The 27,037-nt window shown below is 50.8% G+C and overlaps 8 protein-coding genes across 8 annotated transcripts; 3 read left to right on the top strand and 5 right to left on the bottom strand.

The window, feature by feature from the left end:
- Positions 1 to 402: 402 nt before the first annotated feature.
- VFPPC_08050 (RNA polymerase I, subunit RPA34.5) lies at positions 403 to 2,583 on the bottom strand (the record flags this gene model as incomplete). The annotated part of the gene is made up of 2 exons (XM_018286819.1): positions 403 to 1,259; positions 1,329 to 2,583. 2 exons carry the CDS (start codon positions 2,581 to 2,583, stop codon positions 403 to 405), a joined length of 2,112 nt encoding a protein of 703 aa, XP_018143593.1.
- A 386-nt stretch (positions 2,584 to 2,969) lies between these two features.
- Positions 2,970 to 5,412, top strand: VFPPC_08049 (Clp1 protein; the record flags this gene model as incomplete). Its single annotated transcript, XM_018286818.1, has 5 exons — positions 2,970 to 3,018; positions 3,099 to 3,348; positions 3,403 to 3,553; positions 3,608 to 3,895; positions 3,952 to 5,412. The coding sequence occupies 5 exons, from the start codon at positions 2,970 to 2,972 to the stop codon at positions 5,410 to 5,412; spliced, it is 2,199 nt and encodes a 732-aa protein (XP_018143592.1).
- Positions 5,413 to 7,110: 1,698 nt separating this feature from the next.
- Positions 7,111 to 7,676, bottom strand: VFPPC_17852 (hypothetical protein; the record flags this gene model as incomplete). Its single annotated transcript, XM_022429528.1, has 2 exons — positions 7,111 to 7,212; positions 7,266 to 7,676. 2 exons carry the CDS (start codon positions 7,674 to 7,676, stop codon positions 7,111 to 7,113), a joined length of 513 nt encoding a protein of 170 aa, XP_022285418.1.
- A 2,555-nt stretch (positions 7,677 to 10,231) lies between these two features.
- VFPPC_08048 (fungal specific transcription factor) lies at positions 10,232 to 12,649 on the top strand (the record flags this gene model as incomplete). The annotated part of the gene is made up of 5 exons (XM_018286817.1): positions 10,232 to 10,303; positions 10,390 to 10,632; positions 10,717 to 10,825; positions 10,903 to 11,401; positions 11,461 to 12,649. The coding sequence occupies 5 exons, from the start codon at positions 10,232 to 10,234 to the stop codon at positions 12,647 to 12,649; spliced, it is 2,112 nt and encodes a 703-aa protein (XP_018143591.1).
- Positions 12,650 to 13,270: 621 nt separating this feature from the next.
- VFPPC_08047 (MFS transporter) lies at positions 13,271 to 14,728 on the bottom strand (the record flags this gene model as incomplete). The annotated part of the gene is made up of 1 exon (XM_018286816.1): positions 13,271 to 14,728. One exon carries the CDS (start codon positions 14,726 to 14,728, stop codon positions 13,271 to 13,273), a length of 1,458 nt encoding a protein of 485 aa, XP_018143590.1.
- A 714-nt stretch (positions 14,729 to 15,442) lies between these two features.
- Positions 15,443 to 18,198, bottom strand: VFPPC_08046 (C6 transcription factor; the record flags this gene model as incomplete). Its single annotated transcript, XM_018286815.1, has 6 exons — positions 15,443 to 16,023; positions 16,137 to 17,372; positions 17,442 to 17,576; positions 17,636 to 17,676; positions 17,731 to 17,853; positions 18,119 to 18,198. 6 exons carry the CDS (start codon positions 18,196 to 18,198, stop codon positions 15,443 to 15,445), a joined length of 2,196 nt encoding a protein of 731 aa, XP_018143589.1.
- A 1,460-nt stretch (positions 18,199 to 19,658) lies between these two features.
- Positions 19,659 to 23,507, top strand: VFPPC_08045 (5-oxoprolinase; the record flags this gene model as incomplete). The annotated part of the gene is made up of 1 exon (XM_018286814.1): positions 19,659 to 23,507. The coding sequence occupies one exon, from the start codon at positions 19,659 to 19,661 to the stop codon at positions 23,505 to 23,507; it is 3,849 nt and encodes a 1,282-aa protein (XP_018143588.1).
- A 1,168-nt stretch (positions 23,508 to 24,675) lies between these two features.
- VFPPC_14340 (hypothetical protein) lies at positions 24,676 to 25,078 on the bottom strand (the record flags this gene model as incomplete). The annotated part of the gene is made up of 2 exons (XM_018292109.1): positions 24,676 to 24,958; positions 25,035 to 25,078. The coding sequence occupies 2 exons, from the start codon at positions 25,076 to 25,078 to the stop codon at positions 24,676 to 24,678; spliced, it is 327 nt and encodes a 108-aa protein (XP_018143587.1).
- Positions 25,079 to 27,037: the final 1,959 nt, after the last annotated feature.

Raw genomic sequence — 27,037 nt, 5'->3', positions numbered from 1 at the left:
GTCATCCTCTAGGTGACCACCATGTCTTCATACCAGTTACATTGGCCTATTTTGACCTTCTCAGCTCGGGGTGAAAAGCAAAAGATTCTGCACTTTTCCGATGCAGATAGCTGCAAATGATGAAACAAAAACACATTGAAATCAATGCCAAACATATCCTTTTTTTTCCGAAAACGCCAAGCACCTTAGCTGTGCAAAGTCAAACCCCTACTCCCTCCTCCACATTTTGCTGTGGAGAGAACTTCCTCCCATATTTACTCTCTCGGACGAGTTGACTCATGGCCTATCATGGGTCTCTCAATCCATAGCAAACGGTTATTGAGAATACATGCGTTCTCCTGATCATCGTTTCATGGTCTTCTTTGACCAATTGAAATACTGCGACGAACTGCGTCTAGGCACCTAGCCTGACGTGTTCAGCTTGGGCATAGGCACAGGAGTAACCTTGGTCTTGTTCGTCCTGCCCGAGGGTTGTGCGCTTGGAGGAGGGCTCTGCTGCGTATCAACCGTAGCTTCGTTAGCCTTAGCCTTCTTCTTCTTGGATTTCTTCTCGCCCTTGCCCGAAAGAGGTGTCGATTGAACACCTGGCTGAGGGACAGGGACAGGAGAGACCTTGGGCTGAGATGATCCAGGGACGTTAGGCAGAGGCACTGTTGTTTCGCGAGGCTTTGATACTGGAGTTTCAGTCTTGGCTTTGCTGGATTTGGATTTGGAAGAAGGCGTTGATGAAGGTATAGTGGGAACGACAAGTGTTGCTCGTTTCTTGGAGGCAGCAGTTGAGGATTGGGCGTCGGATCCGAGATCAGGGCTTGCCTCGCGGTGAGTCTTTTGCTTCTTGGATTTGGTCTCCGCTGACAGATTCTCCTCCTTAAGTTGCTCTGCAGCAGCGGCAGCATCATCTTCAGAGGAGGCATGCTTTCTCTTGCCCTTACGAGGAGTCTCGGTCTCCTTTCCTTCACCGTCTTTCTGCTTTTTCTTCTTGTCCTTCTTCTCAACCTTCCCTTGAGCGCTGCTAGATGGGGTAGCAAGTGTGGCGGCATCAGCCATCTCAGTGTCGTTTTCAACCTGGAACGAGAGGTCTACGCCTATTTGGCCCATGGGGCTGCTTATACCGAATGGCTGATACCTTGCTTTGAGCCCCTCGGGTTGTGGTTTAGGTGCTCGCTTAGGAGCAGGGCCGGCTGAAGAAGTATTGGGTGACGATTCGCCAAGCTGGGTAATCTTTTTGACCTGCATTACTTGGTTGATGGATCGAGAGGCTGTAACAGACATATCTAGTTAGCAGTCTGGTCACAAAGAGGAGTATGACTTTGTCAAGAAAATCGAACCTGAATGATATCGAGCTCCGTCCGGAGAGGGGATTAGGATCTGTATCGAGCTCTTGGGTGTCATGCTATCCATAGATATTCCGTAATCTTCTCCATCATGGGAAAAAATACCATCGCCCCGCTGAGACTGGTTCATGGGAATCTCCATATTCTGGATAACAGAGATCGGGACGTTAGCTGGCACGGTGAAGTACCAGACTTGTTTCCCTTGCAAATTGGCCTGGCTGCAAATACTGGCAACATCCTGGCCATTAGATCCTTCATTACCCTTGCGAAGCACGAAATCTGGGGCAATGAAGTCTGGGACTGCAGACTGGCGACCTTGTTGGCGATCGACAATATGCATTGACGCATCCGCATCTTCTTCGTCCCCAGAAGACTCCTCAGAAGACTCATCCGATGATTCACTAGGGGCACTCTTCTTGCTCTTTACGATAGCATTTGGTTCGACATCGGCCGCCTCATCGCTGTCACTATCCTCGCCGCTGGAGCTAGTTTCAGAAGTCGCGGTTGTGGAAGTGCCATTGGTAGGCTTTATCGCCGATTTAGGCTTCGTTACAACCTCTGGTTCGCCTTCGTCTTCGCTTTCAGAGTCGCTGTCGTTATCGCTCGATTCCCCCGAAGAGCTTGATGGATTGGTTTTTGTTATTTTTGCCTTTGTGGGACCTTCATTATCGCTGTCATCGCTGCTGCTGTCGTCATTTTCATTCTCTTCCGACTCAGAGCCAGAGCTGGAGGCTGAACTCGATGAAGCTGTGACAGCTTTCCGGGGCACCCCGTTTGTTTTCACTTCTTGTTCACCTTTGGCTGACCCGGTCTCCACGTCCGAATCGGACTCAGACTCGCTGCTGGAGTCATCAGGTGAAGACTCTCGAGTTTTAATAGACCCCTTCTGTTTGGAGGACGCGCCATTTTTGGCGGCTGATCGGCGCTCTTCGTCGCTGTCCGCTATCTCGTCCTGCTTGGTTGGTTTCTTTTGCGCGGCAGTTGCTGTTGCCTTTGCATTTTGAGGAGCAAGTTTGCGCAAAAAGTCGGAGCCGTCCTCGTCACTACTTCCGCTGCTGCTTTCGCTATCTTCGTCGTCGCTGTTGTTACCGAAAATGCTCTTGGCTATGGCGCCGGCTTCTCTCTTGATTGAGATGGCCGGTTTACCCATGGGCCGCCTGTTGTACTGCGCCTCTGCACTGAGACCCTTCTTCGTGTCTTCAATGTGCTTGCTCAAAGAGTGCACTTTGAACGGCTCCTTGGGAGCCATTGCGGGCAAGTAGGTTGCACTTGAACTGCCGTTGCGAAAGCAGAGTTGGTTATTAACCCGGTTTGTTGAATTGAGGTGGGTTGAAGTTGGAAGTTTTGATGGAAGCTGTGAAATTTTGGCTCTGGCTCTGCGCGAGGCCCCACATGCACATTGGCACGCGTGCAGGGTCTTGGAAGGAATGAACGGGTCGAGAAAATTCCCAGACATCCCAGCATTTGCTCTTATCGATAAAGTAGACCACACCTTGAACTCAACGGTTCATGATAGACTCGCCCTGGCATCATCAAATCCTTCCTACATTACAAGCGCTTTATACGTCCTTGCCGTTTGTGACAAAATTATGCTTAGCCCCATCGGTATAGGAATCTGACAAGACATGTTGAATCATGTCACACAGCAAGCGCCGCAAGTTAGATGGCGAGGGTCCTCCCCAGTGTACGAACCATAAGTCACCATCTCCCGTGTCCAAAGGAAGTTCCATTCGGATTAACCAGGTTTCTGATATGATATTTTAGCTCCTGTCAGTGCGGTAAGTGCAATTGCTGCGCGGCGGCGGCAGACGGCATCGACGGCACAGAGCACAAGCACCAAAGGTGAACAAGCAGAGGAGACCTTTACACCAAGCAAGAATTCGTTCAGTGCACTTCAGGCTCTGAAGCCTAACAGAGACGACACAAAGTCTCCCAAGAAAGTATCTTCTCATAACAGCCAACGTCGAAATGACGGCCATCCATCTACCGCCGTGGAGGGTCCAAAGCCAACCAGGTAAGTACACAGAGTAGCCTGCGTCAATAGCTCGTTTCTAACATTCCTCAAAAGCCAACCACAAGATGCTAAAGGGCTGGATGCAACATCGCCTCTAGTGTCAGGCTCAACTCAAATCATAAGCTACTCATCCTTTCGTTTATCCAAGAGCAATTGCCGAGTAAAGAGTGGTGGAATCGTGGAGTTGAGATTGGACGAGAGCGAGGTAAAAGTTTTTCATGCAGCATAGGAGTCAGAATCAACAGCTAATTATCTACAGAGATTTGTAGTATTGGGTAGTTTTGGAATCAGAGTAGTGGATGGTGAAATTACTTTGGCCGGAGCCACTCTGCGTGCTGCCGAGACCGTATCCTGGGTTCATGCTCCTCACTGCTTAGCTCTTCCTGTGATTAGAACGACACAGGAAACACGGCTAGAATTATCCAACGATCCTAACTTGGTTGGACTGAGGAAATTGGGTCGTCTTTCGCCCCTCTTTAGGAGAATATGGAATGAGGAAGGTGAGACTGCTGACGGAAGTGCGAGTAGAGAGCAGTCCTTCCAAATAGTATGTGTTACAAAGGCTCACGACTCCGTCAACATGACATGACTGACGAAATGCAGATTGGGTCCTCTTTAGATGCCCCTAAGAGATGCGTCATCCAGGAACTAGTCTCCCCGCCAGACTGGAATAAGAAGCTTGCGTCGTTGTTACCACTCTCCTCGGACGAACGTCACCGGACAACCGTCGTCTGTGGACCGAAATCATCAGGCAAGTCGACTTTCTCAAGGCTACTGACCAACCGCCTTCTTACGTCTTCTTCGAATGGCCAAGATCCAGTGAGGCGGGTTGCAGTGCTCGATCTTGATCCTGGGCAACCTGAATATGCTCCGACTGGAACATTATCACTTGTCTGCGTCTCAAAACCCAACTTTGGAGCGCCGTTTACACATGCTGCATTTGAAGACCCTTCAAACACCATTATGAGGTGTCACTCTCTGGCTTCGGTTACTCCGGCCTCTGCACCAAACCTCTTTATTTCATGCGCTGTCGACCTATACGAGACGTACCAAAGGTCACTCCGGTCGTGTCCATTGATAGTCAATACTCCTGGTTGGATTCTGGGTACAGGTTTGGATCTCTTAGTGGACCTGATAACTAGAATTCGCCCTGCGGAAGTCATCTACATGTCAGAAGATGGTCCAGTTGATGTTGTGGATGTGCTGAAGACCACGTCTAAGCAGTCGCTCAGCCTCCTTCCCTCACAGCCGTCGGAATTCGCATCTCGAACTGCCGCACATTTCAGATCAATGCAATTGATGTCTTATTTTCATTCCCACGTTGGATTATCGCAGAAGCCTTCAGATTCTCAACGGCTTTGTTGGTCCGCTCATCCACTTTCGTCGTCACGGCCATACGAGGTGGCATATCAAGGGAATAACATGGGTATATTAGGCATTCTCTCTTATGACTACCAGTCCTCTCCCGATCTTCTTGCGGCTTCGATAAACGGATCGATAGTAGCTGTAGTGGAAATTGAAGAGTCAAAAGCTTTCCAACCGCTTAGGCGAGGAGATGAATCTGCTAGCCCGAATTCTGGTAGTGTGGAAATCAGTTCGACCTTGGAAGGCCTACCGATTATTTCCAACCCCAATGACGAGGCCCTTGACCCTCGCTACTGCAAAACGATAGGGCTTGCGCTTATCCGAGGAATAGACTCGAAACACAAGTCTCTGCAGGTCATCACACCAACACCCTTGGCAATCCTTGAACAAATCAGATTGGAAGGAAGAGACCTCGTGCTTCTTCACGGAAAATTTGATACCCCTCATTGGGCTTACACAGAAGACTTATACGCCAAATCCACTCAAGATGAAGCACCAGACAAGGACCTCCAAATTACAGAGGAGGATACAAGCGAAGATGAAACAGAGGAGGATACAGTACATGTTGAGCGTGCCGAGCATGACTTGGCATCTATGGTTGTGCCTTGGATTGAGATCTTGAAGGGAAACCAGAAGCGGCCTGTGGGATCTCGGGTTTGGCGAGTGAGACGTGACCTGGGACGGCATGGCACCGACTAATGCCCGGCTATTTTGCCTGCCTTATGCCATTTAGAGATTAAAAAGTGCTCTTATGACAGGAGATACGCCGATGAACTATCGCAATAGTCGCGGGAAATCGCCTCAACACGTCCCTACCCTCGTCACCTGTTCGGCGGGTATTCTCAATGACAAACGCCCAAGAAAATCCTTGCGGACTGAGACGAATAAAACCGGACAGTGGTCAACTACGTATCGTACGTCAAGTTCAAGTCTATTCATCCCGGACCTTGCCATAGCTGCTGTCACAGTTCTATCTTCTTTTGATGAGAATTGTTGACAAACACAGCGATTCAAGGCTTGCTACTAGCACCGCGGCCAAGTCAATAAAAAGAAGAAACCAGTTATCAAAGAATACTCGTGATGGTTTGCTACAGTAATGTACGGGCGTGTAATGATTTGAATTTCTTCTCGGCACCTTGCACCAGTGCGCCGCCATCTCTGGAAGCCACTTGATTCTTGGTGCTCTCTCTTGGGTTAGTGTGTGTTAGCTCTCTGTGATGAGAAGGTATTTTGTGTAACCAACGGTCCCTTTTCACAGAGCAGCAGAAGACATGTCACATTTTTGACGTGACACCACGTCGTCTTGCCGATGGGACAACCGCATTTTTTTGTACCGGAACAACCATGACCACAAATATCTTGGTATGAGCACAAACCGACAAATGCCCTAGTTAGAGGCTGAACAAATGTTCCAGAATCAGGCCATGGGGGCGGCTTGCGGCTGACATTGTGCTCAAATAGTGAGACAAAATTCAATCGGAGAAATGGGCTTCGCGGAAGCCAAGACTGACGTTTTCACTAACCAAGCACGTTACTGTCTTACCACTGGAAACTCGGGTGGCTAATGCAGGCGCCCGGTGCCTTCTGAACCTCCACCAGTTGGAAGAAGGCGGCGCGTAACATTTGATGTTTCTTGGGTCCCTGAATCGAAAGGACAAGCGACATGGACACATAGACGGTTGGGCGATGCTCTTCTTGTAATTGCTGGGAGATGTGACGCAGGGGAGAGCCAGCAACTTCAAGCACAAAATCAGTCAAGCCGACTACTTTCAATTTCCCATCCTGCCAACATGGGATTGTGGCACACTCCCATTCTCAGGTCTCTGCGATAGCAAAGAGACAACGGAGAGGAGGGAGCCTTGGCATCAATTTCATACTCCTCTTCGTCTTTCCGCACCGTGATTGGTCCAGTCACTGGTGCAGCGAAGAGATGTAACGCTCCGACTCTGGGCGAATTGCGGAGCACTAGCCGCTTCTTTTCACTTTGTGCATGATCAAAGCTGCAGATCTACACCTGCTGCTTCAATAGAGCATGCCACATTTGCCTGTGCCCTGTCAGATGCTCTCCATACCCTCATTTGGATTGACCGATAATTCCATCGCGTTACAGTTCTTGCAGGCTGGCAGTCGCCAGAGTGGCGCTTCTAGAGGCAGTCACTACTTAAGCACCCAGTCACATGGAAGGCTGGAACCAGACCCATGAACCAAATGGCACCAAGTGTGGATGGATGGAGTTCCTTTTGGTTCTGGCATGCGGAGGGCTGTGTCAGGGACAGCACCAGCCACTTGGACTCTGATGTCGTACGTATAAAGGTTACAAACAAAACAGCTCGAGCTCCGAACGCTTACAGCATACATGCGAGAACGGTACTCGGTCAGCTCAAAATATGTCAGAGTTTAAGGGAAGCATTGACAACACGGCCATGTTCTGGCTGGAACCTCGTCACCCACGACGAATTCAGGATGGACATGAATGGTGTGAGCTTTTAGAACACGGCTCTGTTAGTGGATCTCGCGCCCTGGCTGTTTGGCTGTGGAGAACTAACATGGGCTAGAATAGTAATCACTAATGAAGCTGTGCCAGCGGTGGCGAGGGGACTCGGGTGATTGAGCCGTTGTGAAGGCATTGAGGAGATGCACCACAGCGGGGTTTCATCCTTTGGTGTCGCAAAGCCAGTCGAACAAGAGAGCCATGCAGAGAACTCTTTTCTGAGCGGACAAGATGCTGATAAGGCAATGGGGCGCGAAAATGTTCTAAACTTGCATAGCTGGTTTGTGCGACACAACTGGTGAGACCGCAGATCTGGGTCAATCCATTCGACCGGGACACACCTCCCACCGCTTGGTTCGGGGCCATGAATGCGAGGAAGAGGTCTGGTAATCCAGGAATTCGTGCCGCTCTTTGACGTATTGCAGAGTTGTGGGGCACACAAGATCAGGCATTGAATGGACCGCCTTACCATACTTCAAAATTCTCGAGGGCAAGGTTTAGCGATATGAGGCCTTCCAGGCATTGACTTTCGCAAGGCTTGCACCAACTCTTTGCTGATTGCAAAGCTAAGTTGCTGCTTCACACCCATTGAGCTTCTTTGCTTGCATGGCGTTACGGGTGTGGTCTATAAGAAGTACGGGGAGGAGGACATGGGCTGTTTTCTATTCCAGACGAGAATTCTATTGTCAAAACTCTCGAGACATATTCTGCGATCGAGGAAAGAGAAAACAGGGACTGCTGCTTACCTCGGATAGAATGATCTCTCTACATCCCTACTGATGCAGCGACTACGAGCTGCGTTGTTCAGATATCGGAGTCACTCCAGAGCATCTGAATGGAACGACCTCAGTGAGGATGGGCCCCATGTCATGGATTGAGAGGGGGGCTAGTCGAGAAACAGGAACAACTCGGTTGATCTGAAACCACGGAAGCTGATAGGATTTTGATATGTGACAGAACCAATCATGGCGGCTGCAGATGACGAGGTGACAGGGTCTACGAGCCTGGCAAAAGAAGGAAGAGGACGAATCATCAGTTCACCACGATATACAGACAGTGATCAACGGATGTCTGGTACTCGACGGAGTTTGGATGGTGTTTTTGCGCTCAATATGCCGAGAAAAACGGCAGGGTACGCACTCAAAGTTCAAACGTCACAATTGATTTCAGAATCGCATACTGTACTGTTCTTGGTGGCTTGCTGTGTGAGCAGTGAGCACAGGCTCCAGACAGACTGATTCAACTCTGCTTTTAACCATGGTACGTCATGACACGAATTTGATGATCCATCAACCGAGTAGCCGGTTCGCCGGGGAATGCTGGACATGGATCATTGGGGCCGTTGAGGCGTTCAACGGTCTCAAACGATCCTAATGCCTCTCCACTTCTAGTCAATGATTCTGATTTGAAGTCTCACTGATGCTTCAGTCAACAGTTGCTTCAGTTTGACAACCAAGCCAAAGTCACATCACACCCGGGTGCCTGGCAACTTATCCAATGGCATCAGTCTGGTGCCTCGACAAGTCGACAATGTCCCAAAAGGATGAATTCGGCAACCGTCTCTGGTACGGAGTACTGAACCCCAGAAGTCTCGCATCGAATCGCATCGCGTCGTATCGGATCACCTTGCAACGGCCCGCAAGCTGATGTTGACACTGGTGACATTCGCTTTAATTGGGACGGCAGACATACCAGACTAGACCAGACCAGACCAAGTCTCGACACACTCGGCTTGAAAAGCTGGTCAACCAGAGCAAATGACTGGTTACCCAAAGTCAGCCTTGGGACGCATCTCGACTGCTTGACGGTCAATGCACATCTATCAAAAAGGCAGATTGATGCCATTTTTGCAGCCCTGGATCCCTGACTGCCATCCGATATTTTATATTCGGACTGTTTCTTGACATTTGCGTCGTGAGTTACATGTACTTGGGTACTTTCTGTCTCTGGTGCCACCCTGCCCTGCCCTGTGCTGTGCAGATGAGGTGAGGTGAGACTGGCGTTGGTCGACCCTTGACTTTGCTTGCTTTTCCGACCGAGATGGTTTTAACGGGAATTAAACCCCAAAGTGTCTTGAATCTTGATGAATTTCTCCTTTTGATTTGTGCGACCCCCAAAGTTTCACGAGTTTTGCTCCTGTGTATCCTATTCATCTTGTCCAGTCTCCAGACCACTTTTGTGTGGGAGAAAAGAGACAACGTTTTATTCGCCCGGAGCTTTTCCCGACTTGGCGCTTTGGTTCAGCCCACCCATTCACTCGTTCTGTTATTATCCAATTTAGACGTTGGTCCATGGTTTTCGCCTCAACTCATTAAAGTGTTATTCATGCTTCGGCCGCCGGTCTTCATATCCCATCCAGTTAGTCACGCAACCCAATTGATATCTGCTGGTCGGGTTCGCTTCTTCTCGCCCATGCATGGTGTCGCGCGACCGGCTGAGCAAACTGACATCACCCATTGAGTGTCAGATTGACAAACATCCAACGGCTGAACTAGCGCCAGTTAGCTTCAGTTACAACAGTTGAGCGTTGGACCAGACTTTGATTTGACTCCTCTGATCTGTGTCTGGTTCAAGCATTGAAAGTGGCACACCCCCTTCGTCCTAGCCGGAGCCTGCTTGGGTCCATGTCAACTGGTGCATGTACGGTCAACTGGTAAGTTACGTATCAAATTGACCTCGGCGTCTCTCCCCCAGTGTCAGTTGCGGCCGTTTGTCACTCACATCTGCCACCATACTTGAGTAACCAGACTGGATGTGGCGTCTGGTTTGGTCTGGGGTGCTCAAAGTCTGGCTCTGGTCTCTGAGTCTGGTTTGGTCTGGCTGGTTGCATTCATTGTCCTGTCCCACTATCCGCTCGTTATCCGCCCCTCCATCTATCCACTATCGTTCCAGTTCCTCGTCCATCGCCAACGTTTCTAGCCGTTCGTCCCGTACTCAACCTCCTCCAACATCCGCACGCCAAAACGAGCCGGGTCAGTTCAGTTCGACTTGACTTGCGGCCGCGAGTCATCGTGTCGTCTGCCCGTGATGGGTGAGAGTCCCAAGGACACCACGCATCACCGGTCAGCCTGCACCGAGTGTCAGCGTCGGAAGCAAAAGGTAAGTTAATCCTCCTTCCTCCCACTTGGCCATACCCACTCGCGAGCCAGGCTGTGGCATCTAACATTTGAACCCTTACACTGCAGTGCAATCGAGAATGGCCTTGCAATCACTGCCAGAAACGCAAAGTCGCCGACAAGTGCCGCTTTGGTCCGAGCCAACCCAGTGCAGAGAAAGCCCCAAGTCATGACTTCAGTCGGAAGCGGCAGCTGAGCCATGACGATACGGAGTCAATAGACTCCAACCCTTGGGAGGATGCAGATAGCGGATTTGAGGCCCTGGGTTACAGCGCCTCGCATCTGTTTGCTGGACTTGGTTCAAGTTCAACGGTACGCTTCACAGTTTATTTTGGAACATGGTCACTTGCGGGAAAGTCAAATTTGAATAAGAAGACTAATGGCTCACCACCATAGAGAAAGCCCAAAGCTGCACCAAAAACATATCGGCAATATTACATGGACCCTACATTGTGTCCACAGCTACAGCGTGCGCTGCAACTCTTACCTCCTAGACCTTACACCGGTACGTTGCGGGATGCTATGAATCAAAAGACAAAATTGCAGAGAAGTCTTGTCAGACGTTGACACTTGCCGTTGCAGATTCACTAGTCCAAAACTTCCTCAACCACGTCAACTTTCACTACTACATTATATATCCCCCGTCATTCTTGGAAGAATATCGGACGTGGTGGTCTCTGCGCTCAGAAAACCGCCCGCTTGGCTTACAATGGACCTGTCTACTGCTCATGGTTTGTGCCTGCTCGACACAGTACACCAATGCTGAACTCCAGCGGAAGCTTGAAATTGATCTTGGCGAGAGCACTCAAAAGCTCACTGAAAAGTATCACAATGCGGCCCGCGAGCTGCACGGCGCTATTCCCGTGGGGAACAACCACATACTAAACGTTCAATCGCTTTTGCATTCCTGTTATTGGTACAAGTCAGAGGCTCGATTTGTAGAGTGCTGGCATGTTCTCAGCACCGCCATCCGCGAGGCCCAAGAGCTTGGTATTCACAAAGAAACCGTCACGGGGCACATGTCGGAGTTTGACCGTGAAATGCGAAGACGAATCTGGTGTATTTTAGACACGTGGGACTGGTGAGTTCGGGCGTTTCAGTTAAAAGCGGGTAGGGACGATGTTTAACAGATTGATCCAGGCAAATATCCGCCCTCTTATCAAGGTCGATGCTTATAGACCGGACGGATACTGATGTCGGCCTTCCCAGCCTGACTCTAGAGGGCTACACGCCATCACCTTTGCAGCACATGAAGCTCCAGTCTGAACTGATCACGCAGCTATTTGCACGATTCGGGGTGCCCAAGAATGTTGTCCGCCCCAGCCAGGTTCAAGGGTATCAAGCTATCGTCGAGCGGTGGATGAGCAACTTCCCTTCGACGTACTCTTTTGTCAACCCGGATACCCGCAGTGATATGTCCCGACCCTGGATAGTTCTGCACAGGCATTATCTTCACACCATGGCTCTTTCCATGATGCTCGATCCTATGCGGGCATACCTAGCCAAACCGATTTCGACCCAATCCCCGCCAGACGAGATCAAGATTCGAAATGACGGCATCGACTATTCGCTGCGACTGATGGATGCATTGCATGGATTCTTCGATCACGTATATCCACGAGACGCCAAGTTCCACTTCGTCCTCTTTTGCGTCTTTGACACGGCCGCTGTCCTCTGCTCTGCGGTAATGCACGACCAAGACTGGGGTATTTCGAAACGAACCGCAGTGCTCACTGCCATCGACAAGGCCGTGTCAATGCTAAAGAGGCTGAACACGGTAACGAAAACCGCAAGAACGTCATACGAAGTATTGGTCAAGCTTGTCAACAACATCAACCGCCCGGCGCAGCAAGTGAAATCTCCAATCCAGTCTGTGAGAAAGCGGCCCAAAGCCAACGAACTGGCACTGACACCGCCCAGTATGAACCAGGCAGAAGCGGCAGTGGCCAGCGACCCTGGATCCGTCGATACGCATCTTTCTTATACGACGCCTCCGAGCGATGCTCACTTCTACCAGGTTCCAGCTTCACACACTACTCCACCTAGCCATTATGTCAGTAGTGATGGAGCGGCCGTATACGGTCCTCCGGTTACCATGGCGTCGGGATCCATGATGGGCCAATCAAATCCTATGCCATATGATGCCGCACAGCTGGATTATTCATCGTCATATGTCAACATGACACCTCCAACTGATGAATTTTACCAAGGGCTTAACTTTGGTGGCAATTTCGGAGCCATTACAGAGCGTGATCTCGGCGATTTGGCGGCGCTATGGAATTATGAGAGCTTGAACCTGAACTTCATCAACACTGGGGGAGTGAGCTGAGATGGTTTACTGAGAAGCTTTCCACTCGAGGACGGTTGGCTCTCTTGAGTTTGGACGTTTGTCGATGTTATTACCGAGGAGAAATGGTCGACTGTTGTCGAAAGTTATCACGAGCGTGGGTGTACAAATTATTTGACGAGACGAGGCTGTAGCGCACGATACAAACCGTATAATACTCCATTGGTGAAGGGACATATTTACGACTTGGACGATGAATGGGTCTTATGATATTGGAGTAAGATACCCTGGCGACAACGCACTGGGTTACTGGTTGGGAATATTTGGTTATTATCTTGGGATTCTTCATTACCACATTGATTTGTGGTGCTCATCTTGGCTCACACTGGCCGGCGTACCATGATTTGGCCTGTATAAATCCATATATATTGCAGCGGGTGTATATAATTAATGAAGCAAGAAGCTGGTGAGATGACATATGAAGAGTCATTGTGTGAATGAAGTTTTTGGCCCTTAGCAAGGTGTGTACACTGAACATTTCCCATTGGCCGGTTTTATCCCGATGAATCGTTTCAGCAGTCGCCATGACATATCGAGAGACGAACACTTTTAATACAAGCTCGCTACTAAAATACACTTGGTTCACGAAATACACAACCCCATCTACAGGTGATACTTAAAGTCCAGCTCCCGATCACCAGTCTTGACCTTTCTGGTATCGTCCTTCTCGCCATTCTCAATCTTCCTCTTCTCCTCATTACACTGCCTCAAGTAGAACCACTTGAGCACAATAACCAGCTGCGAGACGCCGAGCGCACCAACAGAGAAGCTATTCCCCAGGACATACGGCGCCGAGCGGTAAATCTGTCCGGCCACAATGCCCGCCGAGTTGCCTATGCTCAACTGCATGCCAATAGCGGTGGCGCGACGATAATGCGGCGCGACATTAACATTCAGCCACGTCAGATTCAGACCGGGGCCATTATACACGGCCACGGCGCAGAGAAACGTGCCGAGGAACTTGACGGGGTTGCTTGTCGGACACAGAATGAGGATATACCCTATTATGCCAGGGACATTTGCTAGCAGAACAAACGGACCGCGCACGCAGTACCTGTCTGAAACAAAGGCCACGGCCAGGAAACATATCCCGCCGAAGATGTACACCGGTATACTGAGGTACTGCGCCTGAATGACCGTGTACCCCATACTAACGATGATGGACGGCAGAAACGTGCTGAACCCGTACAGCAGAATGTCCTGGCAGAACTGGATCGCCGCGCTGAGATACAGCTTCGGATCCTGCAGGCCTATCCGGATCTCCTCCCAGCTGAACTCCTCGCTGCCCATGTACTGTGCCCTCTGTACAGCGCGCACCCTCATCATCCGCTTCTCCTCGTCGTTGAGGAAATACGCATTCGACGGATCATTCGGCAGGCCAAACCAAATTATGGGCGCGACGATGACCGAAAATATCCCCTCGATGATGTACACCCACCGCCAGCCAGCGTAGCCAGCCACCCCGTCCATCTTGAGAATACTATACGCCAACAAGCCGCCGAATGCGCCCGCAATAGCCGTACACACAAACAGGTAGGACACCCGCGCGGCCTGCTCATCCCGCTTATACACCATGGTAAGATACAAGTTCAGCGCAGGGAACAGGCCCGCCTCACAGGCACCCAGGATCAAGCGCACGGCATACAGACCCGCCACATTGGTGATGAAGCCGGAGAAGATGGTGGCGAGGGACCACACCACGCACAGAGAGGTCAGCAGGATCCGCGGCGTCATCCACTTCATCATGACGGTCCAGGGCGGCTCGAAGGCCACGTACGTCGCGTAGAAGATGGACACGGCTGTGGAGAACTGCTGCGGTGACGCGCCGATGTCTTCGGGCATGCCTGCGACCTTGACGTTGCCGATGTTGGTGCGGTCCAGGAAGCAGGTGAGGTAGACGACCATGATGATGGGGACGAAGAAGGCGTCTAGTTTGAGGAGGAGCTTGCGCTCGGCGCGGGCGTCGATGGTTTCGATTTGCAGGTTTTCCGTGGATGATGCATGGTGCTGGGTTTCTGTGGAGGATTTTGGCTTTTCGGGGTCGGGGGTGGTGTGAGACATGGTGGCTTTTGGGATGTCAAGTTGAAGATGTTGGTGAAGATGAACCCCGTGGGGAAGTTTGGGGGTGGAGTTGGATATATATATTTTGGTTTTACTATCTACTGCTGTACTGCGTGGTTATCATGGTGATGCTTTGGTGTTGCATTTGCAAGTCTGTGCACCACGTTTATCATGTGGAGAAACGGCAACCAACAGACAAGCCATCGGGGAGGGTCACCGACCAGATGAGACGTCAAATGAAGAGACAGGGACAGGAACCAACAGCGCGGCATTCGCGCCGGCACGAGTCAGACATTCTAGAAGGAGGGTGGCCGATCAGTTTGATCCACAACTTTATTGAGCCAAGGCCCATGCCACCATCTTGCCCGTGTGGTGGTGCATATTTTCGCTTATGGAGTTGAAGCTGATTAGACCCCCCATCTTGGCACTGTACTGCATTTAGGCGGTCGTGTGCGCGGGTGGCTTTGCCGGTTCTTGTGGTTCGTGATATCCCCATCATCTGCTGGAGATGAGAATGAGATGGATTACGTTTTACTTCCGTCATTACTTTCCTTATCAGGCATGTTACTATGATTGACAACATACGGCAAATACACGCCACACCAAAGTACACAACACCTCCCATGCATTACCACGTTTGTGTCCACGTTTCAACACGGCGAATACATCATAACGTGTTAGACCAACATGTTTACGCCAAGCTATCAATAGGCATCACATGCTCTGATTATACATAAACTCCCCAATCGTCGAATTCATCGGCCCCTGCGGCTGCTGCTGCCTCTGCGCCAAATCAAAATCCAAATCCATCGTAGGATACGCAAAGCCCTCCTCCCACAGCCCAAAGTCCATCCCACTAGTGACACTCTCGTCGTAAAACGGTTCATCCAGCGAGTTGTTATCAATCACCGGGAACGTCAACGTTTGCCCCGCCGTACCGCCAACCTGGTTGATGGATCCCATCCCCGGCATGGGCACTCTAACGGCAACATGATTAGTCGTCATGCCAGACGAGCCCGTTATCGCGGAGACGAAGCCCGCGCCGTGGGGAGGCGACCCCGTGGCTGTTGTGGATGGGATCACCGCCCCTGGCATGACACCCGAGTGCAACTTGGCAAGCAGTTCGTAGCGAGCTCCCATGTGGCTGTTTCCGCGTTCACCCATGCCCCGAAGGAGACTAAGTCCGGCGTTCATGGCCATAGTGTTGGCTGCGTTTGTCGGGAAGGCAGCGCATACCATGACCAATACGATGGAGGCAGAAAAGATGTGTTCTCCATCCATGTAACCGTAGGTTGCTAATTCCATTTGTTAGCAATTTGGCGTCAGGTGTTTGTTAAAGCTTGGCGAACAATGACATTTGGGGGTAGAGTTGGGCGGCATTGTGCTACCATGTAAATTTGCAACGTACCAACGAGGTCTCTATGCGACGCAATTGCCATCATATTTACCGTGTCTTGCGCAGCTCCGATGCACATGTCAATAACTCTCACTGTCGTCTTGGATAGTCCCGTCTTCCAATCTTGCTCCTTCTCCTCTGGACCCCCGCCGTTGCGAATGATATTGAGTCGCTTTTGTACCACGTGGAATAACAGTGGACGAACTGTCATGTTGATGCACTGGTAATAGTGTGCCAATGAGCTCACGCTTTCACGACTAAAACTCAGCTTTATCGGGTCAAACCGCAGCTCATCCGGCAGTTCCCTGTTCCACTTTGACAGAGAGAGGATAATGCTTTGCACCGATGCCATTAGGCTTTTTCCAGATTTCGGGACGTCTTTGTTCGTCTTGCGATAGATGAGGGTGTGAATCTCCCCCAATATTCGGGACAGTTGCGTGTAGTGTCTGAGCACAATGGCGGGACAGTATTCAGGTTCAGTGGGCAGCCTTGACGGCAGATTGACGCCAATATCTTCGTCTTGAATGGTGATTGGATTTCCTGACTTTACCGACAATATTCGATCTAGACTGTAGATTGACCACCATATTCGTCGTCGACGCTCACGCGCCGCCTCGTCTAGCACCGAACTTCGTCCCGGGTTGGTCGTGTTCGGGTAGTGGCTGCTAACCTCGTGGTGGAGACCCAGTGATACTGCCATTCGTAGTGCTTTGCCGATATACTGAAAGGCGGCGTCTCGTCGATTCATGTTTTGCATGAAATATCCAGCAAGCGCGAGAGTTTCAACGCAGAGAATGGACCCTTCTTCGTGAGTTTCGGGTAGGAGATTCAACGAGTCTGTGAAAAAGTCGAATCCTGGCGGTCCTCGAAAGTCTACCCACTGATTCACCGAGTACAGTTGTCCAAAGGCTAATATCAACAACACCTTGGAGTATGCCAGACAGGCATCCTTGTCGGATGGATCTGGAGGGCCATTGTATGCTTCCACGAGAAGCTTATCAAACTCCTCTTTGGGGTCCGTGAATGCAAATATGGTACCAATATATGTGTACTGGGCGGCAAAAAGTCGCTTCGCCATTTCCACGGGTGGGAGACGAACATGAAGTCGGAAGAATTGCCTCCTCGACGGTAACGCCCCGGGTTCGTAAAAATTTGAGTTTGCGTCAAGACTCCCGTCATCCCCGTAGAAACCAGATAGCTTCCTTACATTGCGGAGGAAATTGTCAGACGATGCCGGTCCTAAGAAGCCTATTCAAAACATCACGTTAAGATTTGTATGCCCGAGGTACCGCTAGAACTGTAAGGTGAATTACCCACTGGTTGATGGTTTGTGTAGGCTAAGATTGGTGAATGGCTCGAGTAGTGGTTGCTCATCTTCAAAGTCCTCCTCGTCTTCACCGGCTGTAACATTTTTAGCCTTTGTGGTGTTTGAGACTCTTTGTGACAGGGCCGCTAGAAGGGACGTCTTTCATTAGCATGGCAAATGTATTTGACAATGTTTGAACTCGTACCTTCTAGAGCTTTGGCCTTCCTTTCTAGTTCTCGCAGATACCTGCACAACTCGTTAGTCTCTCGCCACTCGAACAGGTAGTCGCTCACAACTTACGCTTCGTTCACCAAGATCTTTCTTGCCCCCTCGTATATGCAAGTCAGTCCACTATCGCGACATCTGGAACACGTGGGTTTCTCTTTGGAGCAGTAAGATCGTCGTTGTCGGCAGTGGAGACAGCTGTATTATGAACCAGGTGTGTCAGTACTGCATGGGACTGAAACGTATGATCAGGCGATCAGGGCCATCTAAGCTGCAAGGCGATTTCCCTCCATCTACAATGTCTGGCAACGATATAATGGCCCTCGCCAAGTACGTTCTTGTAACTTCCAGCACACACTGGCAGAGTACATGGTACTAGGTAGCATCCCGGGTGTCTTGGCGGGCCCAAATTGCCTTGCTGCCTGCCACTCAGGATTCGCAAAAGTGCATGATGTTTACTTACGCAACTGGTCGTAAATTTCCATGGTCCGTCGACTGGACATGACTTGCTGACTTGGCCGACATTCCCGAACCAGATTTCATGATGGACAGAGAAGAAAGCGAGTCAAAGGAAAATTGTCCATGCGTTGTCCCGTGGAGAGAATGTGGAGGCGAAAATAGGTCTGGGGCCCCGACGGTATTAACCTCTGGGGAAAGAGTGAAGTCTAACCCGTGCTCGGCAAGGGGTCATAATCAAGGACCCAGCTCGGATGAAGCTGTCAATATTCAGACGACAATTTCGCCTTGTTACTGTGTTGATGCAGCCCTGTGTGAGGTAGTCGGCGGCGGCAACAGCGGAGGAGCAACGCCGACAGCCACTTTGTGTACCCGCGTAATGAAATATACAGCCGCGGAGCGGGGCCACAAGCAGTCAGCCACCAGGGGAAATACAATTAGAGCAAAGTAGATAACGGGTATGTACTGCGACAATAGCTCTGGATAAGTCGATATCGGCCGGTGTTCGTGCCCGATACGTGCAACTCGAAGGTTTGAAGACGTGCTGGAGTAGGGTGAGTCGGACTGGATGGCTTTTGGGCGGGGGGCGCCACATCTCGAGCACCAGACAGCTGCCACGAGGAGAATTATTGATTCAGCTGAGATGCGGCTCTGTGCATATGCCAGAGCTGTGGGGAGATGGAAAATAGCACCTAGACGTTCATTTGATTCCGGCTTCACAAAAGCTGACTGCATGATACTGTACAAAAGGTGTCAAGTGCAACTGACAGCTGAATGGATTGCTGCATTGCGCCTGCCAAAAGCCTGTCACTCAACCTCTAGAAACCAAGTGCCGAACTTGAACTTGAACTTGTACAGTCAGTATACCAACCAAGTAGACAGTACCTGCAATTCGGACAAACACTCCTACAACACTGGCACACCGAACAGTTCTTTATCCTATAAAATCGCAAATCAGATCAAGTTCAACCGGAAAACCAAATCGCCCACAGGTTGGTTATCAGACATCATGCAAGGTTCTCTGCATATTGCACACATCCGCTGGGCAAAGATTGTACATGTACGTTGGCCTCGGGAATCGACTCCGACTTTGTAATGCCCCACATCACAATTGGAGGCAACAACCATCTCCACGGCTCCAAATGCTTGCCTATCCACCCCCAAAATCAACCTACACAATCGCTCAACATGCCGCATCTTCAGCCATCCGCGGACCCACCCCGTCAGATGAAGCCCGTTTTACCTGCGGCTGGTCTCCAAGAAAGCCATTTCTGCCCTTGATGTTGAGCTGTCAGGATTGCCCACGCGATGGCGGCCCAAGTAGGTGGCACAGGCCATCACACAATGACGGAGACAAACTCTACGATTTGGTGCGTCTCTCGGCATTATAAATCCAGACAGGGCCTGTTTGTTCTTGGCTGACAACTCTTATACGTTATCTCCCCATGTCAATGTAATCTACGGTTATCGGCGTTGGTTTTCCCTTCTTTTTCTTATTCCACATCACGGGCAAACGACAGGTCGACTTGTCCCATCCCAGCACCAACATGACTGTCAAATCGTTGGGAATCAGAGTCTCTATCGACAGAGGCGGCACCTTTACTGATGTGCACGCCGCAATCCCTGGACGGGATGACATTATTCTGAAGCTCCTATCTGTCGACCCAGCAAATTATCAAGATGCCCCTACAGAGGGTATCCGCAGAATCTTGGAGTTGGTCACTGACCAAAAACTACCTCGAGGAGAGCCTCTCGACCTCTTCCACTTTGAGTCTATCCGTATGGGTACCACAGTTGCTACCAACGCCTTGTTAGAACGCAAGGGTGAGAAGGTAGCTCTCATCACTACCAAGGGATTCCGAGATCTTTTGGCCATTGGCAATCAGTCTCGACCCAACATCTTTGATCTTTCTGTGTCACGGCCAGAAGTCTTGTTCGACAATGTGGTCGAGGTGGAAGAGCGCGTCACCATGGAGGACTATACCGAAGATCCCCAGTCAGTCAAAACGAGTGCAAACGGCGATGACACTGATCTGGTCACTGCCATCACGGGAGAAACCATTCGCGTTCTCCAACGGCCAGATGTGGTTGCCATCCATTCAAATTTGCGGCAATTGTGGGACAAGGGCTTCCGCTCCGTGGCCGTTGTCTTCATCCACTCCTATGCATTCCCTGATCATGAACTGCTCGTCGGCAAACTGGCCCTCGAGATGGGCTTCTCTGTCACATTATCTTCGGAAGTGCAGCCCATGATTAATGTCGTACCACGAGGCATGTCTGCAGTCGCAGATGCCTATCTCACGCCCATTATCAAACAATACATCAACTCTATCTCCGCAAACTTTCGCGGCGGTTTTGAATCTGCCGCCACTCGTGTCGAGTTTATGCAGTCAGATGGCGGTCTTGCTGATTATCGCAAGTTTAGTGGTCTCAAGGCCATCCTGTCCGGACCTGCTGGCGGTGTTGTCGGGTATGCCCAAACTTCTTGGGATGAAGAGGAGAAGTGCCCCATTATCGGGTTCGACATGGGCGGTACGTCGACAGACGTCTCTCGTTATGCCGGTGTCTACGATCATGTCTTCGAGACAACTACAGCCGGCATTGCCATTCAATCCCCTCAGTTGGACATTCACACCGTCGCCGCAGGCGGTGGCTCCATCCTGACGTGGAAGAATGGTTTGTTCAACGTCGGGCCTGAGTCTGCCTCTGCGCACCCTGGACCAGCTTGCTACAGAAAGGGAGGCCCCTTGACTATTACAGATGCAAACCTGTTCCTCGGCCGGCTTTTGCCAGAGTACTTCCCCAAGGTGTTTGGTCCCAAGGAAAATGAGCCGCTCAACCGAGAAATCGTTGAGATAAAGTTTGCCGACCTAACGAGTGAAATAAACAAGGATAGAGAGCTTACTGGCCTCTCTCCCTTCTCTCCACAGGAAGTCGCTCTTGGATTCCTCAAGGTCGCCAACGAAGGCATGGCTGGTCCCATCCGTGCCCTTACAGAGGCTCGAGGCTATGATGCTGCAGACCATCATCTTGCATGCTTTGGTGGTGCCGGAGGACAACACGCCTGCTCTGTCGCAGACGTCCTCGGCATTTCTCGCATTATTATCCACAAATATTCTTCCATCCTATCTGCCTATGGTATTTCATTGGCAGATGTTGTGCACGAAATTCAGCGACCAGCAGCAATCACCTACGGCAAAGACACCGAGGTTACTATCCGAGCCCAGCTGGAACTTCTCGCGGAACAAGCCAAATTGGAGCTTGTCAAGCAGGGTTTCGCACCTGACAATATCAAATTCAATTCTTACCTGAGCATGCGATATCAGGGATCCAGCAGCTCCCTCATGGTCCTGAAGGGAGATGACTGGGACTTTCAGCGCGGGTTTGAGGATTCGCACCGACGAGGCTTTGGATTTCACTTCCCAGAGAAGGCCATCATCGTTGATGACTTCCGTGTCAGGGCCATTGGTACTACTGGTTCCAAACAAGCCAACACACCATACAGTCAGCTCAAATCTGCCAGCATCGCAGAGGCTCCTCTCCCTGCATCCAGCGGAACGAACAAGGTCTTTTTCGAAGGCTTTGGTAACCTAGACACCCCTGTCTTCGAACTGCAGTCCTTGCCAGTGGGTGCGCGCATCACGGGTCCAGCTCTCATTATCGACAACACGCAAACTATCCTCGTCACTCCAGACTCTACAGCCACCATCTTGGACAGCTATGTTGTTATTGACAGAAAGCTGCAAAAGCAAGAACGATCTACTGATGGCGCCGAGGAGGAATTCAGCCCCATCCAACTCACCGTCTTTGGACACAGATTCATGTCCATCGCCGAACAAATGGGTCGCACGCTGAAAAAGACTGCTGTGTCGACTAATATCAAAGAACGCCTGGACTTTTCATGTGCCATCTTCAGCCCTGATGGTGGCCTGGTAGCTAATGCGCCTCATGTGCCCGTCCACTTGGGGTCCATGCAATTCGCAGTCCAGTACCAACACAAGCTTTGGGAAGGCAAGCTACGCGATGGCGATGTCCTCGTATCCAACCATCCTTCTTGCGGAGGCACCCACCTGCCAGACATTACCGTAATTACCCCCGTTTTTGACGGCGATGACATCGCCTTCTACGTTGCCTCACGAGGTCACCACGCCGATATTGGCGGCATACTCCCAGGCTCCATGCCGCCTACTTCCTCCGCTCTCTGGCAAGAGGGAGCCTCTATCGAGTCCACCAAACTAGTCAGCGCTGGGCGCTTCGATGAAGAGGAAATTAGGAGGCTACTGCTCATCGAGCCTGCCAAGTATGACGGATGTTCGGGAACCCGCAGACTACAAGACAACCTCTCCGATCTCAAGGCCCAAATTGCCGCCAACGCAAAGGGTATTACGCTCATTAAGGCCCTCATCTCTGAATTTGGCCTCGCCTGTGTCCACAGATACATGTACGCCATCCAACATACCGCCGAAGACGCTGTCCGAGGGCTCCTGCGTGACACCCTCTCCAAATTTGGTCCGGAGCCCCTCACTGCCACGGACTACATGGACGATGGAACCCCCATCACCCTCACAATTACCATCTCACCGTCCGGCTCAGCAACCTTCGATTTTACCGGCACCGGTCCCCATGTTCTCGGCAACACCAACGCTCCAAAAGCCATCACCCACTCCGCAATCATCTACTGTCTCCGCAGTCTGGTAAAATCCTCTATCCCCTTAAACCAAGGCTGTCTCGCCCCCATAAACATCGTTATCCCTGAGGACTCGCTGCTCAATCCCGGTGCCGGCCTCGCAGTAGTCGGCGGTAACGTCCTCACCTCTCAGCGCGTAACGGACGTTGTCCTTCGCGCTTTCCACGCATGCGCCGCCTCTCAGGGATGCTGCAACAACCTGACGTTTGGTACTGGTGGCAAAGATCCTATAACCGGCGAACACAAGGAAGGTTTCGGATATTACGAGACTATCGCCGGTGGCTCGGGAGCCGGTGCGGACTGGGTGGGACAGAGCGGCGTCCACACACACATGACTAACACGCGTATTACGGATCCCGAGGTGTTTGAGAAGCGGTACCCTTGTATTTTGCGCCGCTTCCAACTGAGAGCTGGTTCTGGTGGTCGTGGAAGAAACAGAGGCGGCGACGGTACAGTTCGCGAGATTGAGTTTCGTGTGCCAGTGCAGTGCTCGATTCTGAGTGAGCGCAGATCACGCCGTCCATATGGCATGGATGGTGGTGAGGATGGCCAAGCAGGTTTGAATTCTGTCCACGTCATGGATCAGATGACGGGCAAGATGAGGATAGTGAACCTGGGGGCAAAGGCTACGACCAAGCTCGGTCCAGGGGAGAGTGTCATTATCGAGTCACCAGGTGGCGGTGGATGGGGAAGCGAGCTGAACAATTAGACATGCATAATTGCCATAGAAATTTGATATTTGTAAAAATAAATACATAGCGAGAATGAAACAAATTTGGTTTATCTTCTGTACAAATTTTGAAGTTGACCTCCCAGCGTTGTACAAAGAGTCCCGAGACCATGCAACCCCGTCTTCCGTCATTTCTGTTTTTATCTTATTCCAATGCTAATCGCTCCCCTGAAATGCAAAAAAAATCATGTGCAGGAAACATAAATCATAACAGTCCGGCCGTAACTTTTGTGAACAAACTGATGCCTCCGCTCAACTCTAGGGTAGGAAAACCTGACAAAGTCTCATGCAATCTGGCTGAGTGACTCAGCTGGTTGTACTCGCCTCCTCCATATAAATATTACACTTGCCGTCTAACACCTGGGAGATGCAGGGATGCCTTTCGTCCTGGTTTCCAAGGCGAGCTGGGGAAAGGACCTGACAATGCGCCCCGTGAATATGAAGCAAGGTTTCCTGTTTTGGTATTATTGTGGTTGCTGAGCGGTCCAACCCGCAGTGGGGCCGTCTACCCGAGCCTGAGTTCTCGACGTCCACCCCAACCACTTGGCTGGCAGAGACGGAGATGACTCCTGGTGGCAAACAAACAATAATGTACAGATCGGGGGGACAGCTGAATAAGAAAGGTAAGAGAACGCAACGGTGTAAAGCTCCTCATTCTTATCAGCCATCCAATGACAAATTGTTGATCAACAATTCAGCCGCACCATGCAAGCTGCGCCACTGTACCCTCCCCTCACTTGAGAGGTTAAAAGGCCAACTGCCCTCATCTTTGAGGAAATACAAACTCCCCCCCAATTCAAACAGACGTCTTCTTGTTGAATGTATGGTGGGTTACCCCATGCGAAGATAAGCTACGTCTGTGGTGCGTAGTTCTCGTTGTTTTAAAATGATTTGTTCCGATTATTTTGTTTAGCCGCGAGATGCGTAATGCCACGACACGCCGACGCCTTCTTACGAACCGAAGGCGCCGAAGCTGACGTTTACACCTGCGTAACCATTACTCAGTACTAAAACCGAGCGATGTTGTATCAAGATGTGAGGAAGACCGGGAAGCGAGAAAAGCCAAGGAGACCAAGGAAGCCAAGTTGAACGTTCTGTCCGTTGAACAAAACGACAAAACAAAAGACCTGAACATCAAGTCTTGGCATTATGTTCTGTGACCAGATGACGGTTCTGAGAACTGGCTACCAATACCAGCCAAGTTGGGATCGTTGGGAGGGTTCCCAAAGAATTCAACTGGAGCATAGTTGGCATTTGGGGAAGGTCCCTGGCGAAACAACCACGTTGCGTCGGCCGCCGTAGCTGGTTGTTGCATGCCCGCGCCGAGCTTCGCAATCTTCGCCGTGATGGGTTGATCAGGGCTGTTAACCCAAAGAGAGGTCTCCCCCCGTCCGACCTGATAAACGACACGGCCTTCCTGCCCACTGCCACTGCCAAACCAGTCAGTTTTCTCGTCTTACGGTAGAGGCAGGTCTGGAAGTGATGCATTCAGTCAAAGGAGCATACCTGCATGCAGAGCCCTGAACGGCTGTTGTGGATGTAGTATCCATGATCAGACGATGAACCACTTCTTTCGTCTACACTGGCCGGCGGCTTTTGGCTAGATGATTGGAAACGGACGAAATGAACCCGGGTATCGTCGTCTGGAGCTTGAGCGAACCGTAGAGACAGCTGTTTTGAACAAGAAAAGGGCAGTCTTGACTCTGTCAGAATCTGACAGACTCTGGCCACGGAGGTTAAGAAGGGAAAAAGGGTGTATCCAGCGGTGAGAACTAGGCAGTTGTCACTTCCGGCACAGACGAGAAAGCCAATGCAAGAAGCGGCCGAACAGCATTCTCTGATGTGATGTGATATTAATGTGTGCAGTTGGTGCATGAGCTGCTGGGTTCGAGAAGATGGGGAACTCAAAGAAGATAAATAAACTTTGACTCAAAGCACGTATCGCCTCCCAACGGAGGCAAAATTTGGGGTGATAGATATATGAAGAAGCTCTGGGCGACGAACAAGAGCAAAGTCAGAGAGCAGGGCGTGGGAGGCAGCGTAGGGGGGGTGGAAGGGGTGTGGAAAAAAGACTTGAGGCAGGGAAGTCGGAAGCTTCAACGCCTAAAGCAGAAACAAGGCGACTCAACTACTGTACAAGTCAAAAATATTGTCCCCACCCACTGGATGGCACCCACGATTCTTTTGTGTATTTCCTTGATGAGCAAGGTGCAATCATATACTTATGTGATCCAGGAATCACACCCCTCAACCGCCGGCAAGGCACACAAGCGCTTGGGAATCGACGGTTAAGCGTTTGAACTGTCTTGACAAAGACCCCGCTTCCTGTTTTCGGAGGCAACTCGAGCTGGTGATTTCGGGTGCCATAAGTCAACGGCATTCGGGTACGATAAAGACGAATGGCACGCTTGAGTTGTTACCATGGCTTTGACAGTTGGGTCCAAACTCGGGCTCTGTTTTCGACGTTGATACTTAGGCTGTCATTGCTAAAATTTACGTGGCCTTACTTTCCACTACTGAATAACGCCCATTTCCTCAAGAAGAAACTCAAACTTGGCATAGCTTCTACGGACGCTGCTTGAGCCCGAGAAACACTATCCGCCTTCGGGGTGGTTGTTGGACGAGCCTTAGTGGGCGGGATCTTCCCTGCAACTGTCTCATAGATTCCTTCCTTTGCAGGCTCATGTAAAGTCCAGCAACCAAAATAAGAAGTAGACACTAACAATGGACATCGTTTCCGTCTTCGGTTCTGTTCGTTTTGCTCAGCGGACAACGACAAACAAATGGGAAACTTCGCAGGGGGTGGTATCTGAGACCCGCTATCGGTTGCGAAGTTCTGAGCACGCCCTCTCCGCTCGTCTTTGCAGCACTGGCAAATATGTCCAGCGCTGGCTGGATCTTGGCTTTCAATCCCAGCTGCTCTGTATCCGAGGGCAAGCCAGGGAACAGACAGGATGACGGAACGCCAACAGCACAATGTACTTCATCCCTCCACCCCTTTTTACAAGGATTTCCCCCCGGCAGGGTGCCCTTCAGTGCCATCGTGGTTCGCCCGTCGCCTTACAAGCTTGGGGGGTGTTTCGGTCCCAGCGTCGAGTGTCCTGGGAGGAGCCCAGGCACTGGTGACTATTTTGACTTGGAGATTCCTTCACCACTTGCAGCCAAGGGCCAAAAAAGCAAAAACAAAAAAAAAAAGGACCCATGGGCATGCACCATGATTCCCAAACTTGCCCACGCCCCCTTCCCAGTCAGTACATCGTCGCAACTCCCGGCGTTTCAACCCTGCACGACTCAATTCACCTGTCTTCACTTGCCTAGGCCAGGACCTAAGGCAATTATCAGTCGTTTTGCCAGGGGCGAAAGAGGCAAGAGTTGGGCCGAGATAAACGTTGGTCTCGTGATGTTGGCACGCTGTGTATTCGAGGCCCAAGACGCAAGATTGAAAGATGACGCAGGAGCCGCGGTGCCCTCATATTCCCTGGCACAGATGGTTTGGAGGTGCCGAGTGT

This window comes from Pochonia chlamydosporia, chromosome 4, assembly GCF_001653235.2.
Source record: "Pochonia chlamydosporia 170 chromosome 4, whole genome shotgun sequence".
In the NCBI taxonomy this organism is placed as follows: domain Eukaryota; kingdom Fungi; phylum Ascomycota; class Sordariomycetes; order Hypocreales; family Clavicipitaceae; genus Pochonia; species Pochonia chlamydosporia.
The sequence above is the reverse complement of the archived record's forward strand: the minus strand, read 5'-3'. Positions and strand labels throughout refer to the sequence as shown.